This window comes from Oncorhynchus masou, chromosome 29, assembly GCF_036934945.1.
Source record: "Oncorhynchus masou masou isolate Uvic2021 chromosome 29, UVic_Omas_1.1, whole genome shotgun sequence".
Classification (NCBI taxonomy): domain Eukaryota; kingdom Metazoa; phylum Chordata; class Actinopteri; order Salmoniformes; family Salmonidae; genus Oncorhynchus; species Oncorhynchus masou.
Window position 1 is genome coordinate 94,041,705 of NC_088240.1, and position 15,098 is coordinate 94,056,802.

A 15,098-nucleotide genomic window follows, 5' to 3' on the forward strand; every position below is an offset into this window, starting at 1 on the left:
AACTGATACCATATCTAATAGATGTGTCTTCCCACAAACTGATTGTCTATATATTTTTGGTGTCACTGCATATGAAAAGAGGGATTTGCAGTTGTGATATTTGACTAAACGTCCCATATTTGCAGGGTTTTTAGTGATGTGTGACTGATATCTGTGAGTTCCTGTCTCCCTCTGCAGGCAGGGAAGGTCCGTAAGCACGTCTCAGAGCAGGAGAAGACAGAGGAAGGTCTGGGGCCCAACATTAAGAGTATCGTCACCATGTTGATGTTGATGCTGCTCATGATGTTCGCTGTCCACTGCACCTGGGTTACTAGTAACGCCTACTCCAGCCCTAGTGTTGTACTGGCCTCTTATAACAACGATGGGTAAGACCACACACACACATACATACATACATACATACATACATACATACATACATACATACATACATACATACATACATACATATACACACACACACACACTCTCCTCATTTGGAACTGTCGTTTCCAAATGTGCCCCTCACTCTCTCTGTTTCTCTCTCTCTGTTTCTCTCTGTCTGTTTCTCTCTCTCTGTTTCTCTCTCTGTTTCTCTCTCTTGCTGTTTCTCTGTTTCTCTCTCTGTCTCTCTCTCTCTCTCTGTTTCTCTCTCTCTGTTTCTCTCTCTCTCTTTGTTTCTCTTTCTCTCTTGCTGTTTCTCTCTCTAGCTGTTCCTCTCTCTTGCTGTTTCTCTCTCCCTTTGTTTCTCTCTCTAGCTGTTTCTCTCTCTAGCTGTCTCTCTCTAGCTGTCTCTCTCTAGCTGTTTCTCTCTCTAGCTGTTCCTCTCTCTTGCTGTTTCTCTCTCCCTTTGTTTCTCTCTCTAGCTGTCTCTCTCTAGCTGTCTCTCTCTAGCTGTCTCTCTCTTGCTGTTTCTCTCTCCCTTTGTTTCTCTCTCTCTTGCTGTTTCTCTCTAGCTGTTTCTCGAGCTGTTTCTCTCTCTAGCTGTTTCTCTCTCTTGCTGTTTCTCTCTCTTGCTGTTTCTCTTGCTGTTTCTCTCTCTAGTTGTTTCTCTCTCTTGCTGTTTCTCTCTCTAGTTGTTTCTCTCTCTCTTGCTGTTTCTCTCTCTAGTTGTTTCTCTCTCTTGCTGTTTCTCTCTCTAGTTGTTTCTCTCTCTCTTGCTGTTTCTCTCTAGTTGTTTCTCTCTCTTGCTGTTTCTCTCTCTAGCTGTTTCTCTCTCTAGCTGTTTCTCTCTCTTGCTGTTTCTCTCTCTTGCTGTTTCTCTCTCTTGCTGTTTCTCTTGCTGTTTCTCTCTCTAGTTGTTTCTCTCTCTCTTGCTGTTTCTCTCTCTAGTTGTTTCTCTCTCTCTTGCTGTTTCTCTCTCTAGTTGTTTCTCTCTCTCTTGCTGTTTCTCTCTCTAGTTGTTTCTCTCTCTCTTGCTGTTTCTCTCTAGTTGTTTCTCTCTCTCTTGCTGTTTCTCTCTCTCTTGCTGTTTCTCTCTCTAGTTGTTTCTCTCTCTTGCTGTTTCTCTCTCTAGTTGTTTCTCTCTCTCTTGCTGTTTCTCTCTAGTTGTTTCTCTCTCTTGCTGTTTCTCTAGCTGTTTCTCTAGCTGTTTCTCTCTCTCTTGCTGTTTCTCTAGCTGTTTCTCTAGCTGTTTCTCTCTCTCTTGCTGTTTCTCTCTCTAGTTGTTTCTCTCTCTCTTGCTGTTTCTCTCTCTAGTTGTTTCTCTCTCTCTTGCTGTTTCTCTCTAGTTGTTTCTCTCTCTTGCTGTTTCTCTAGCTGTTTCTCTAGTTGTTTCTCTCTCTTGCTGTTTCTCTAGCTGTTTCTCTAGCTGTTTCTCTTTCTCTTGCTGTTTCTCTCTCTAGCTGTTTCTCTCTCTGTTTCTCTCTCTATAGTTGTTTCTCTCCCTCTAGTTGTTTCTCTCCCTCTAGTTGTTTCTCTCTCTCTCTAGTTGTTTATCTCTCTTTTTCTCTCCCTCTAGTTGTTTCTCTCTCTCTAGTTGTTTCTCTCTCTCTAGTTGTTTCACTCTATCGTTGTTTCTCTCTCTCTGTTTCTCTCCCTCTAGGTGTTTCTCTCACTCTTTTTCTCTCCCTCTAGTTGTTTCTTTCTCTCTAGTTGTTTCTCTCTCTCTGTTTCTCTCCCTCTAGTTGTTTCTCTCCCTCTAGTTGTTTCTCCCTCTAGTTGTTTCTCCCTCTAGTTGTTTCTTTCTCTCTAGTTGTTTCTCTCTCTCTGTTTCTCTCCCTCTAGTTGTTTCTCTCCCTCTAGTTGTTTCTCTCCCTCTAGTTGTTTCTCTCTCTAGTTGTTTCTCCCTCTAGTTGTTTCTCTCTCTCTAGTTGTTTCACTCTCTCGTTGTTTCTCTCTCTCTGTTTCTCTCCCTCTAGTTGTTTCTCTCCCTCTAGTTGTTTCTCTCCCTCTAGTTGTTTCTCTCCCTCTAGTTGTTTCTCTCCCTCTGGTTGTTTCTCTCTCTCTTTCTCTCGCTCTCACCAAACCACAGAAGAAGATAAGAAGCCTTATGGAATCGCTAGGAACAATGACCCATTCCTTAATAAATGACTTCTCTCTCTGTGTTTCTCTCCGCTCTTCTCTACCCAGGTCGAGGAATATTCTAGATGATTTCCGCGAGGCCTACTATTGGCTAAGGCAGAACACAGAGGAGCAGGCCAGAGTGATGTCGTGGTGGGACTATGGCTATCAGATAGCAGGGATGGCCAATCGGACCACGCTAGTGGACAACAACACCTGGAACAACAGTCATATAGCACTGGTAAAGACTCACACCCTAATGTGCTGTTGGAATATGAAGTGAGCTGTTGTCACTTCTCAAGGGGAAGACAAGGTCGGGGATTCGATCTTGCAACGGTCGTTCTGCCCCTGAACAAGGCAGTTAGTCCACTGTTCCTAGGCCGTCATTGAAAATAAGAATGTGTAAACACTATGACCTCCCACTATATAAAGGACATGGAAACATTTATTCTTTGAGTTCTTCCCTGTGAAATCACAGAGAGAGAGAGAGAGAGAGATTTCCCCTACAGTTGCTTGGATTGATCTCCCAGCAATTATTGGATCTTGATCAGTCAGTCAATGACTTGATTTGAAATGAAATTTGATTTGATTCAAACTTTATTTTAAAGTGTATTTCGCATTCGTTTCACATTCGATCAATCAATCAAAACAATAAATGTATTAATTAATCTAAAATGTAATCAATTTCACATGGCTCTTAAATATCAACATAGTTTTTTAGGACGCAAAAGAGAAGAATGTGTCTTTGGCACCACCATGTGGACTTGTGTTATTCATCCTCTCTCTCCTCCTCTCTCCCCCACCCCCTGCTCTCTCTCTCTGTCACTCTCGCTCTCTCTCTCCCCCTCCTCTCCCTCAACCTCCTCTCTCTGTCTCTCACTCTCGCTCTCTCCCTCCCCCTTTCTCGCTCTCTCCCTCCCCCTTTCTCGCTCTCTCCCTCCCCCTCTCTCTCTCTCTCTCTCTCCCCCTCCTCTCTCTCTCTCCCCCTCCTCTCTCTCGCTCTCTCTCCCTCACCCTCCTCTCTCTCTCCCCCCTCCTCTCTCTTTCTCTCTCTCTCTCCCCATCCTCCCTCTTTGTCTCTGTCTCTCTCTCCCTCCCCCTCTTCCTCTCTCTCTCTCTCTTTCCCCCTCTTCTCTCTCTCTCTCCCCCCCCCTCCTCTCTGTGTCTCTCTCCCTCCTCCTCCTCCTCTCTCTGTCTCTCTCTCTGTCTCTGTGTGTTCAGGTGGGCAAGGCCATGTCGTCCAATGAGAGTGCAGCGTATGAGATCATGAGATCTTTGGACGTGGACTATGTGCTTATTATCTTCGGTGGCGTGATTGGCTACTCTGGTGATGACATCAACAAGTTCCTGTGGATGGTGCGGATCGCAGAGGGAGAACATCCCAAAGAGATCAGGGTGAGGAAGACCTTAGTGTCGTGGTGAGGTGATGCTTCCACTGTTAGCTACAGAGGGAGAGCATCCCAAAGAGATCAGGGTGAGGAAGACCTTAGTGTCGTGGTGAGGTGATGCTTCCACTGTTAGCTACAGAGGGAGAACATCCCAAAGAGATCAGGGTGAGGAAGACCTTAGTGTCGTGGTGAGGTGATGCTTCCACTGTTAGCTACAGAGGGAGAACATCCCAAAGAGATCAGGGTGAGGAAGACCTTAGTGTCGTGGTGAGGTGATGCTTCCACTGTTAGCTACAGAGGGAGAACATCCCAAAGAGATCAGGGAGAGGAAGACCTTAGTGTCGTGGTGAGGTGATGCTTCCACTGTTAGCTACAGAGGGAGAGCATCCCAAAGAGATCAGGGTGAGGAAGACCTTAGTGTCGTGGTGAGGTGATGCTTCCACTGTTAGCTACAGAGGGAGAGCATCCCAAAGAGATCAGGGTGAGGAAGACCTTAGTGTCGTGGTGAGGTGATGCTTCCACTGTTAGCTACAGAGGGAGAACATCCCAAAGAGATCAGGGTGAGGAAGACCTTAGTGTCGTGGTGAGGTGATGCTTCCACTGTTAGCTACAGAGGGAGAGCATCCCAAAGAGATCAGGGTGAGGAAGACCTTAGTGTCGTGGTGAGGTGATGCTTCCACTGTTAGCTACAGAGGGAGAGCATCCCAAAGAGATCAGGGTGAGGAAGACCTTAGTGTAGTGGTGAGGTGATGCTTCCACTGTTAGCTACAGAGGGAGAGCATCCCAAAGAGATCAGGGTGAGGAAGACCTTAGTGTCGTGGTGAGGTGATGCTTCCACTGTTAGCTACAGAGGGAGAGCATCCCAAAGAGATCAGGGTGAGGAAGACCTTAGTGTCGTGGTGAGGTGATGCTTCCACTGTTAGCTACAGAGGGAGAACATCCCAAAGAGATCAGGGTGAGGAAGACCTTAGTGTCGTGGTGAGGTGATGCTTCCACTGTTAGCTACAGAGGGAGAACATCCCAAAGAGATCAGGGTGAGGAAGACCTTAGTGTCGTGGTGAGGTGATGCTTCCACTGTTAGCTACAGAGGGAGAGCATCCCAAAGAGATCAGGGTAAGAGACAGCAGCCTTTAAACCATCATGTTTAAAAAAAAAACAAGTATTGGTGAGCTGTAACTACCACTGTGGGGTTTATAAGGATCGCAGAGTGAGGTAAACTGAGCTCTAGAAGGATCGCAGGGTGAGGTAAACTGAGCTCTAGAAGGATCGCAGGGTGAGGTAAACTGTGGGGTATATAAGGATCGCAGGGTGAGGTAAACTGTGGGGTATATAAGGATCGCAGAGTGAGGTAAACTGTGGGGTATATAAGGATCGCAGAGTGAGGTAAACTGTGTGGTATATAAGGATCGCAGAGTGAGGTAAACTGAGCTCTAGAAGGACCGCAGGGTGAGGTAAACTGTGGGGTATATAAGGATCGCAGAGTGAGGTAAACTGTGGGGTATATAAGGACCACAGAGTGAGGTAAACTGTGGGGTATATAAGGACCGCAGGGTGAGGTAAACTGTGGGGTATATAAGGATTGCAGAGTGAGGTAAACTGAGCTCTAGAAGGATCGCAGGGTGAGGTAAACTGTGAGCTATATAAGGACCGCAGGGTGAGGTAAACTGTGAGCTATATAAGGATCGCAGAGTGAGGTAAACTGTGGGGTAAACTGTGGGGTATATAAGGACCGCAGAGTGAGGTAAACTGTGGGGTATATAAGGATCGCAGAGTGAGGTAAACTGTGGGGTATATAAGGACCACAGAGTGAGGTAAACTGTGAGCTATATAAGGATCGCAGAGTGAGGTAAACTGTGGGGTATATAAGGATCGCAGAGTGAGGTAAACTGAGCTCTAGAAGGATCGCAGGGTGAGGTAAACTGTGAGCTATATAAGGACCGCAGGGTGAGGTAAACTGTGGGGTATATAAGGATCGCAGAGTGAGGTAAACTGTGGGGTATATAAGGATCGCAGAGTGAGGTAAACTGTGGGGTATATAAGGACCGCAGGGTGAGGTAAACTGTGGGGTATATAAGGATCGCAGAGTGAGGTAAACTGAGCTCTAGAAGGATCGCAGGGTGAGGTAAACTGTGAGCTATATAAGGATCGCAGAGTGAGGTAAACTGAGCTCTAGAAGGATCGCAGGGTGAGGTAAACTGTGAGCTATATAAGGATTGCAGAGTGAGGTAAACTGTGGGGTATATAAGGACCGCAGAGTGAGGTAAACTGAGCTCTAGCAGGATCGCAGGGTGAGGTAAACTGTGAGCTATATAAGGATCGCAGGGTGAGGTAAACTGTGGGGTATATAAGGACCGCAGAGTGAGGTAAACTGAGCTCTAGCAGGATCGCAGAGTGAGGTAAACTGTGGGGTATATAAGGATCGCAGAGTGAGGTAAACTGTGGGGTATGTAAGGACCGCAGAGTGAGGTAAACTGTGGGATATATAAGGATCGCAGAGTGAGGTAAACTGAGCTCTAGAAGGATCGCAGGGTGAGGTAAACTGTGAGCTATATAAGGATCGCAGAGTGAGGTAAACTGTGGGGTATATAAGGACCGCAGAGTGAGGTAAACTGTGGGGTATATAAGGATCGCAGAGTGAGGTAAACTGTGAGCTATATAAGGATCGCAGAGTGAGGTAAACTGTGGGGTATATAAGGATCGCAGAGTGAGGTAAACTGTGAGCTATATAAGGATCGCAGAGTGAGGTAAACTGTGGGGTATATAAGGATCGCAGAGTGAGGTAAACTGAGCTCTAGAAGGATCGCAGGGCAGGGTGAGGTGAGGTTATACCAAAGTTGGCCACTTACATATGCTGTGAAGTCATAGAATATGATTCCATTTCTACGGTTGTCTTCTTGTCAATAGCTTTGTTCTGATGTAGTGCATAAAGACTATGTTCAATACCAACAACACATTGGTTAAAAACAGCATCTAAAGAGTCTCTAAAGAGCTTCTGTCCTCATTATGAGAGTACTGAACTGTCTGTCTGTCCCCTCAGGATGAGAGTACTAAACTGTCTGTCTGTCTCCTCAGGATGAGAGTACTAAACTGTCTGTCTGTTCCCTCAGGATGAGAGTACTAAACTGTCTGTCTGTCCCCTCCTCAGGATGAGAGTACTAAACTGTCTGTCTGTCCCCTCCTCAGGATGAGAGTACTAAACTGTCTGTCTGTTCCCTCAGGATGAGAGTACTAAACTGTCTGTCTGTTCCCTCAGGATGAGAGTACTAAACTGTCTGTCTGTCCCCTCAGGATGAGAGTACTAAACTGTCTGTCTGTCTGTCCCCTCAGGATGAGAGTACTAAACTGTCTGTCTGTCTGTCCCCTCAGGATGAGAGTACTAAACTGTCTGTCTGTCTGTCCCCTCAGGATGAGAGTACTAAACTGTCTGTCTGTCTGTCCCCTCAGGATGAGAGTACTAAACTGTCTGTCCCCTCAGGATGAGAGTACTAAACTGTCTGTCTGTCCCCTCAGGATGAGAGTACTAAACTGTCTGTCTGTCCCCTCAGGATGAGAGTACTAAACTGTCTGTCCCCTCAGGATGAGAGTACTAAACTGTCTGTCTGTCCCCTCAGGATGAGAGTACTAAACTGTCTGTCTGTTCCCTCAGGATGAGTGTACTAAACTGTCTGTCCCCTCAGGATGAGAGTACTAAACTGTCTGTCTGTCCCATCCCCAGGAGAGTGACTACTTCACCCCCCAGGGAGAGTTTAGGGTGGACAAAGCGGGGTCTCCCATCCTGCTCAACTGTCTGATGTATAAGATGTCGTACTACCGCTTTGGAGAGATGCAGGTTAGAGATGTTCAACTCCACCGTATCAACCCCTCCCCCCCCCCATCACGTAATATCACTTCCTCTGTATGTGTGCACTTACAAACCACCCCGAACTGGAGACCTGGAACTGCTTGGTACCTGGACTGTGACCTACTGCATCCATGTACTGTCACTTCACAGGGATGTCAAGCCCTGACACAGCCCCTCTAGTTTACTGTCACAGGGATGTCAAAGCCCTGACACAGCCCATCTAGTTTACTGTCACAGGGATGTCAAAGCCCTGACACAGCCCATCTAGTTTACTGTCACAGGGATGTCAAGCCCTGACACAGCCCCTCTAGTTTACTGTCACAGGGATGTCAAGCCCCGACACAGCCCCTCTAGTTTACTGTCACAGGGATGTCAAGCCCTGACACAGCCCCTCTAGTTTACTGTCACAGGGATGTCAAAGCCCTGACACAGCCCCTGTAGTTTACTGTCACAGAGATGTCAAGCCCCGACACAGCCCCTCTAGTTTACTCTCACAGGGATGTCAAGCCCTGACACAGCCCCTCTAGTTTACTGTCACAGGGATGTCAAGCCCTGACACAGCCCCTCTAGTTTACTGTCACAGAGATGTCAAGCCCTGACACAGCCCCTCTAGTTTACTGTCACAGAGATGTCAAGCCCTGACACAGCCCCTCTAGTTTACTGTCACAGGGATGTCAAGCCCTGACACAGCCCCTCTAGTTTTCTGTCACAGAGATGTCAAGCCCTGAAACAGCCCCTCTAGTTTACTCTCACAGGGATGTCAAGCCCTGACACAGCCCCTCTAGTTTACTGTCACAGGGATGTCAAGCCCTGACACAGCCCCTCTAGTTTTCTGTCACGGGGATGTCAAGCCCCTCTAGTTTACTGTCACAGGGATGTCAAGCCCCTCTAGTTTACTGTCACAGAGATGTCAAGCCCTGAAACAGCCCCTCTAGTTTACTCTCACAGGGATGTCAAGCCCTGACACAGCACCTCTAGTTTACTGTCACAGGGATGTCAAGCCCCTCTAGTTTACTGTCACAGAGATGTCAAGCCCTGAAACAGCCCCTCTAGTTTACTCTCACAGGGATGTCAAGCCCTGACACAGCACCTCTAGTTTACTGTCACAGGGATGTCAAGCCCCTCTAGTTTACTGTCACAGGCATATCAAGCCCCTCTAGTTTACTGTCACAGGGATTTCAAGCCCTGACACAGCCCCTCTAGTTTTCTGTCACGGGGATGTCAAGCCCCTCTAGTTTACTGTCACAGGGATGTCAAGCCCCTCTAGTTTACTGTCACAGGGATTTCAAGCCCCTCTCGTTTACTGTCACAGAGATGTCAAGCCCTGACACAGCACCTCTAGTTTACTGTCACAGGGATGTCAAGCCCTGACACAGCCCCTCTAGTTTACTGTCACAGGGATGTCAAGCCCTGACACAGCCCCTCTAGTTTACTGTCACAGGGATGTCAAGCCCCTCTAGTATACTGTCACAGGGACACTCACACCGCCTGTCCGTCTCTCCTCCAGTTGGACTTCCGGACACCGCCTGGTTTCGACCGGACGCGTAACACTGAGATCGGTAACAAGGACATCAAGCTGAAACACCTGGAGGAGGCGTTCACCTCAGAACACTGGCTGGTCCGGATCTACAAGGTCAAGAAGGAGGAGAACAGGGACCCCCTGGTGCACAGCATCCGCAGCAGCAGCAGCAGACAAAAGTACACCTCTAAAAAGGTACAAGATCATCCACGCTTCTCTCTTCTCTAATGGAGAGCTCTGGTGAATGATTCTACTGTCCCTGTCCAGAATCAATTACCCCCCCCCTTCATCCCTGTCCAGAATCAATTACCCCCCCCTTCATCCTTGTCCAGAATCAATTACCCCCTCCCTTCATCCTTGTCCAGAATCAATTACCCCCTCCCTTCATCCTTGTCCCCGTCCAAATCAATTACCCCCTCCCTTCATCCTTGTCCCTGTCCAGAATCAATTACCCCCCCTTCATCCTTGTCCAGAATCAATTACCCCCCCTTTGTCCTTGTCCAGAATCAATTACCCCCTCCCTTCATCCTTGTCCTTGTCCAGAATCAATTACCCCCCTCCCTTCATCCTTGTCCAGAATCAATTACCCCCCTCCCTTCATCCTTGTCCAGAATCAATTACCCCCTCCCCTCATCCTTGTCCAGAATCAATTACCCCCTCCCTTCATCCTTGTCCAGAATCAATTACCCCCTCCCTTCATCCTTGTCCAGAATCAATTACCACCCCCCCTTCATCCTTGTCCAGAATCAATTACCCCCCTCCCTTCATCCTTGTCCAGAATCAATTACCCCCTCCCTTCATCCTTTTCCAGAATCAATTACCCCCTCCCTTCATCCTTGTCCAGAATCAATTACCCCCTCCCTTCATCCTTGTCCAGAATCAATTACCCCCCTCCCTTCATCCTTGTCCAAAATCAATTACCCCCCTCCCTTCATCCTTGTCCAGAATCAATTACCCCCTCCCCTCATCCTTGTCCAGAATCAATTACCCCCTCCCTTCATCCTTGTCCAGAATCAATTACCCCCTCCCTTCATCCTTGTCCAGAATCAATTACCCCCCTCCCTTCATCCTTGTCCTTGTCCAGAATCAATTAGCCCCTCCCTTCATCCTTGTCCTTGTCCAGAATCAATTACCCCCCTCCCTTCATCCTTGTCCAGAATCAATTACCCCCTCCCTTCATCCTTGTCCAGAATCAATTACCCCCTCCCTTCATCCTTGTCCAGAATCAATTACCCCCTCCCTTCATCCTTGTCCAGAATCAATTACCACCCCCCCTTCATCCTTGTCCAGAATCAATTACCCCCCTCCCTTCATCCTTGTCCAGAATCAATTACCCCCCTCCCTTCATCCTTTTCCAGAATCAATTACCCCCTCCCTTCATCCTTGTCCAGAATCAATTACCCCCTCCCTTCATCCTTGTCCAGAATCAATTACCCCCTCCCTTCATCCTTGTCCAAAATCAATTACCCCCCTCCCTTCATCCTTGTCCTTGTCCAGAATCAATTACCCCCCTCCCTTCATCCTTGTCCTTGTCCAGAATCAATTACCCCCTCCCTTCATCCTTGTCCAGAATCAATTACCACCCCCTTCATCCTTGTCCTTGTCCAGAATCAATTACCCCCTCCCTTCATCCTTGTCCTTGTCCAGAATCAATTACCCCCCTCCCTTCATCCTTGTCCTTGTCCAGAATCAATTACCCCCCTCCCTTCATCCTTGTCCAGAATCAATTACCACCCCCCTTCATCCTTGTCCAGAATCAATTACCCCCCCATCCTTGTCCAGAATCATTTACCCCCTCCCTTCATCCTTGTCCTTGTCCAGAATCAATTACCCCCTCCCTTCATCCTTGTCCAGAATCAATTACCCCCCTCCCTTCATCCTTGTCCAGAATCAATTACCCCCTCCCTTCATCCTTGTCCAGAATCAATTACCCCCTCCCTTCATCCTTGTCCAGAATCAATTACCCCCCTCCCTTCATCCTTGTCCCTGTCCAGAATCATTTACCCCCTCCCTTCATCCTTGTCCTTGTCCAGAATCAATTACCCCCTCCCTTCATCCTTGTCCAGAATCAATTACCCCCTCCCTTCATCCTTGTCCAGAATCTATTACCCCCTCCCTTCATCCTTGTCCAGAATCAATTACCCCCCTCCCTTCATCCTTGTCCCTGTCCAGAATCAATTACCCCCTCCCTCATCCTTGTCCAGAATCAATTAACCCCCTCCCTTCTTCCTGGTCCCTGTCCAGAATCAATTACCCCCTCCCTCATCCTTGTCCAGAATCAATTAACCCCTCCCTTCATCCTTGTCCCTGTCCAGAATCAATTACCCCCTCCCTTCATCCTGTTCCAGAATCAATTACCCCCCTCCCTTCATCCTTGTCCAGAATCAATTACCCCCTCCCTTCATCCTTGTCCTGAATCAATTACCCCCTCCCTTCATCCTTGTCCTCGTCCAAATCAATTACCCCCTCCCTTCATCCTTGTCCTCGTCCAGAATCAATTACCCCCCCCTTCATCCTTGTCCAGAATCAATTACCCCCCCTTTGTCCTTGTCCAGAATCAATTACCCCCTCCCTTCATCCTTGTCCTTGTCCAGAATCAATTACCCCCTCCCTTCATCCTTGTCCAGAATCAATTACCCCTCCCTTCATCCGTGTCCAGAATCAATTACCCCCTCCCTTCATCCTTGTCCAGAATCAATTACCCCCCTCCCTTCATCCTTGTCCAGAATCAATTACCTCCCCTTCATCCTTGTCCAGAATCAATTACCCCCTCCCTTCATCCGTGTCCAGAATCAATTACCCCCTCCCTTCATCCTTGTCCAGAATCAATTACCCCCCTCCCTTCATCCTTGTCCAGAATCAATTACCCCCCTCCCTTCATCCCTGTCCAGAATCAATTACCCCTCCCTCATCCTTGTCCCGAATCAATTACCCCTCCCTTCATCCTTGTCTAGAATCAATGACCCCCTCCCTTCATCCTTGTCCAGAATCAACTACCCCCTCCCATCATCCTTGTCTAGAATCAATTACCCCCTCCCATCATCCTTGTCCAGAATCAATTACCCCCTCCCTTCATCCTTGTCCAGAATCAATTACCCCCTCCCTTCATCCTTGTCCTCGTCCAAATCAATTACCCCCTCCCTTCATCCTTGTCCTCGTCCAGAATCAATTACCCCCCCTTCATCCTTGTCCAGAATCAATTAACCCCCTCCCTTCTTCCTGGTCCCTGTCCAGAATCAATTACCCCCTCCCTCATCCTTGTCCAGAATCAATTACCCCCTCCCTTCATCCTGTTCCAGAATCAATTACCCCCTCCCATCATCCCTGTCCAGAATCAATTACCCCCTCCCTTCATCCTTGTCCCTGTCCAGAATCAATTACCCCCTCCCTCATCCTTGTCCAGAATCAATTACCCCCTCCCTTCATCCTTGTCTAGAATCAATGACCCCCTCCCTTCATCCTTGTCCAGAATCAACTACCCCCTCCCATCATCCTTGTCTAGAATCAATTACCCCCTCCCATCATCCTTGTCCAGAATCAATTACCCCCTCCCTTCATCCTTGTCCAGAATCAATTACCCCCTCCCTTCATCCTTGTCCTGAATCAATTACCCCCTCCCTTCATCCTTGTCCTCGTCCAAATCAATTACCCCCTCCCTTCATCCTTGTCCTCATCCAGAATCAATTACCCCCCTTCATCCTTGTCCAGAATCAATTACCCCCCCCCTTTGTCCTTGTCCAGAATCAATTACCCCCTCCCTTCATCCTTGTCCTTGTCCAGAATCAATTACCCCCCTCCCTTCATCCTTGTCCAGAATCAATTACCCCCTCCCTTCATCCGTGTCCAGAATCAATTACCCCCTCCCTTCATCCTTGTCCAGAATCAATTACCCCCCTCCCTTCATCCTTGTCCAGAATCAATTACCCCCCTCCCTTCATCCTTGTCCAGAATCAATTACCCCCCTTCATCCTTGTCCAGAATCAATTACCCCCTCCCTTCATCCGTGTCCAGAATCAATTACCCCCTCCCTTCATCCTTGTCCAGAATCAATTACCCCCCTCCCTTCATCCTTGTCCAGAATCAATTACCCCCCTCCCTTCATCCCTGTCCAGAATCAATTACCCCCTCCCTCATCCTTGTCCCGAATCAATTACCCCTCCCTTCATCCTTGTCTAGAATCAATGACCCCCTCCCTTCATCCTTGTCCAGAATCAACTACCCCCTCCCATCATCCTTGTCTAGAATCAATTACCCCCTCCCATCATCCTTGTCCAGAATCAATTACCCCCTCCCTTCATCCTTGTCCAGAATCAATTACCCCCTCCCTTCATCCTTGTCCAGAATCAATTACCCCCTCCCTTCATCCTTGTCCTCGTCCAAATCAATTACCCCCTCCCTTCATCCTTGTCCTCGTCCAGAATCAATTACCCCCCCTTCATCCTTGTCCAGAATCAATTACCCCCCCCCCCTTTGTCCTTGTCCAGAATCAATTACCCCCTCCCTTCATCCTTGTCCTTGTCCAGAATCAATTACCCCCCTCCCTTCATCCTTGTCCAGAATCAATTACCCCCTTCCTTCATCCTTGTCCAGAATCAATTACCCCCCTCCCTTCATCCTTGTCCAGAATCAATTACCCCCTTCATCCTTGTCCAGAATCAATTACCCCCTCCCTTCATCCTTGTCCAGAATCAATTACCCCCCTCCCTTCATCTTTGTCCAGAATCAATTACCCCCCTCCCTTCATCCTGTCCAGAATCAATTACCCCCCCTTCATCCTTGTCCAGAATCAATTACCCCCTCCCTTCATCCTTGTCCAGAATCAATTACCCCCCCCCCCCTTCTTCCTTGTCCAGAATCAATTACCCCCTCCCTTCATCCTTGTACAGAATCAATTACCCCTCCCCTTCTTCCTTGTCCAGAATCAATTACCCCCTCCCTTCATCCTTGTCCAGAATCAATTACCCCCTCCCTTCATCCTTGTCCAGAATCAATTACCCCCCTCCCTTCATCCTTGTACCCTAGATCATGTATAAGAAACGAGGCTAAAATTCCATCTAACCTATCTAAGTGCCAAATGCCTACGGTTAACCTATCAGAGTGCTAAATGCCTAGGGTTAACCTGTCAGAGTGCTAAATGCCTAGGGTTAACCTGTCAGAGTGCTAAATGCCTAGGGTTAACCTGTCAGAGTGCTAAATGCCTAGGGTTAACCTGTCAGAGTGCTAAATGCCTAGGGTTAACCTATCAGAGTGCTAAATGCCTAGGGTTAACCTATCAGAGTACTAAATGCCTAGGGTTAACCTATCAGAGTGCTAAATGCCTAGGGTTAACCTATCAGAGTGCTAAATGCCTAGGGTTAACCTATCAACCTATCAGAGTGCTAAATGTCTAGGGTTAATCTATCAGAGTGCTAAATGCCTAGGGTTAACCTATCAACCTATCAGAGTGCTAAATGTCTAGGGTTAACCTGTCAGAGTGCTAAATGCCTAGGGTTAACCTATCAACCTATCAGAGTGCTAAATGCCTAGGGTTAGCCTATCAACCTGTCAGAGTGCTAAATGCCTAGGGTTAACCTATCAGAGTGCTAAATGTCTAGGGTTAACCTATCAGAGTGCTAAATGTCTAGGGTTAACCTGTCAACCTATCAGAGTGCTAAATGTCTAGGGTTAACCTATCAACCTATCAGAGTGCTAAATGCCTAGGGTTAACCTATCAGAGTGCTAAATGCCTAGGGTTAACCTATCAGAGTGCTAAATGCCTAGGGTTAACCTATCAGAGTGCTAAATGCCTAGGGTTAACCTATCAGAGTGCTAAATGTCTAGGGTTAACCTATCAACCTATCAGAGTGCTAAATGTCTAGGGTTAACCTAT

The 15,098-nt window shown here is 47.7% G+C and overlaps 1 protein-coding gene across 1 annotated transcript in view; it reads left to right on the forward strand.

Annotated features, from left to right (window-relative positions):
* stt3b (STT3 oligosaccharyltransferase complex catalytic subunit B) overlaps nucleotides 1-15,098 on the forward strand; it is a 101,199-nt gene that overhangs the window by 85,700 nt on the left and 401 nt on the right. The window contains exons 11-15 of the mRNA XM_064946893.1: nucleotides 178-365; nucleotides 2,551-2,722; nucleotides 3,703-3,876; nucleotides 7,585-7,698; nucleotides 9,218-9,424. Of these exons, the coding sequence (XP_064802965.1) occupies nucleotides 178-365; nucleotides 2,551-2,722; nucleotides 3,703-3,876; nucleotides 7,585-7,698; nucleotides 9,218-9,424 (855 nt within the window). The remainder of the gene's footprint in view (nucleotides 1-177; nucleotides 366-2,550; nucleotides 2,723-3,702; nucleotides 3,877-7,584; nucleotides 7,699-9,217; nucleotides 9,425-15,098) is intronic.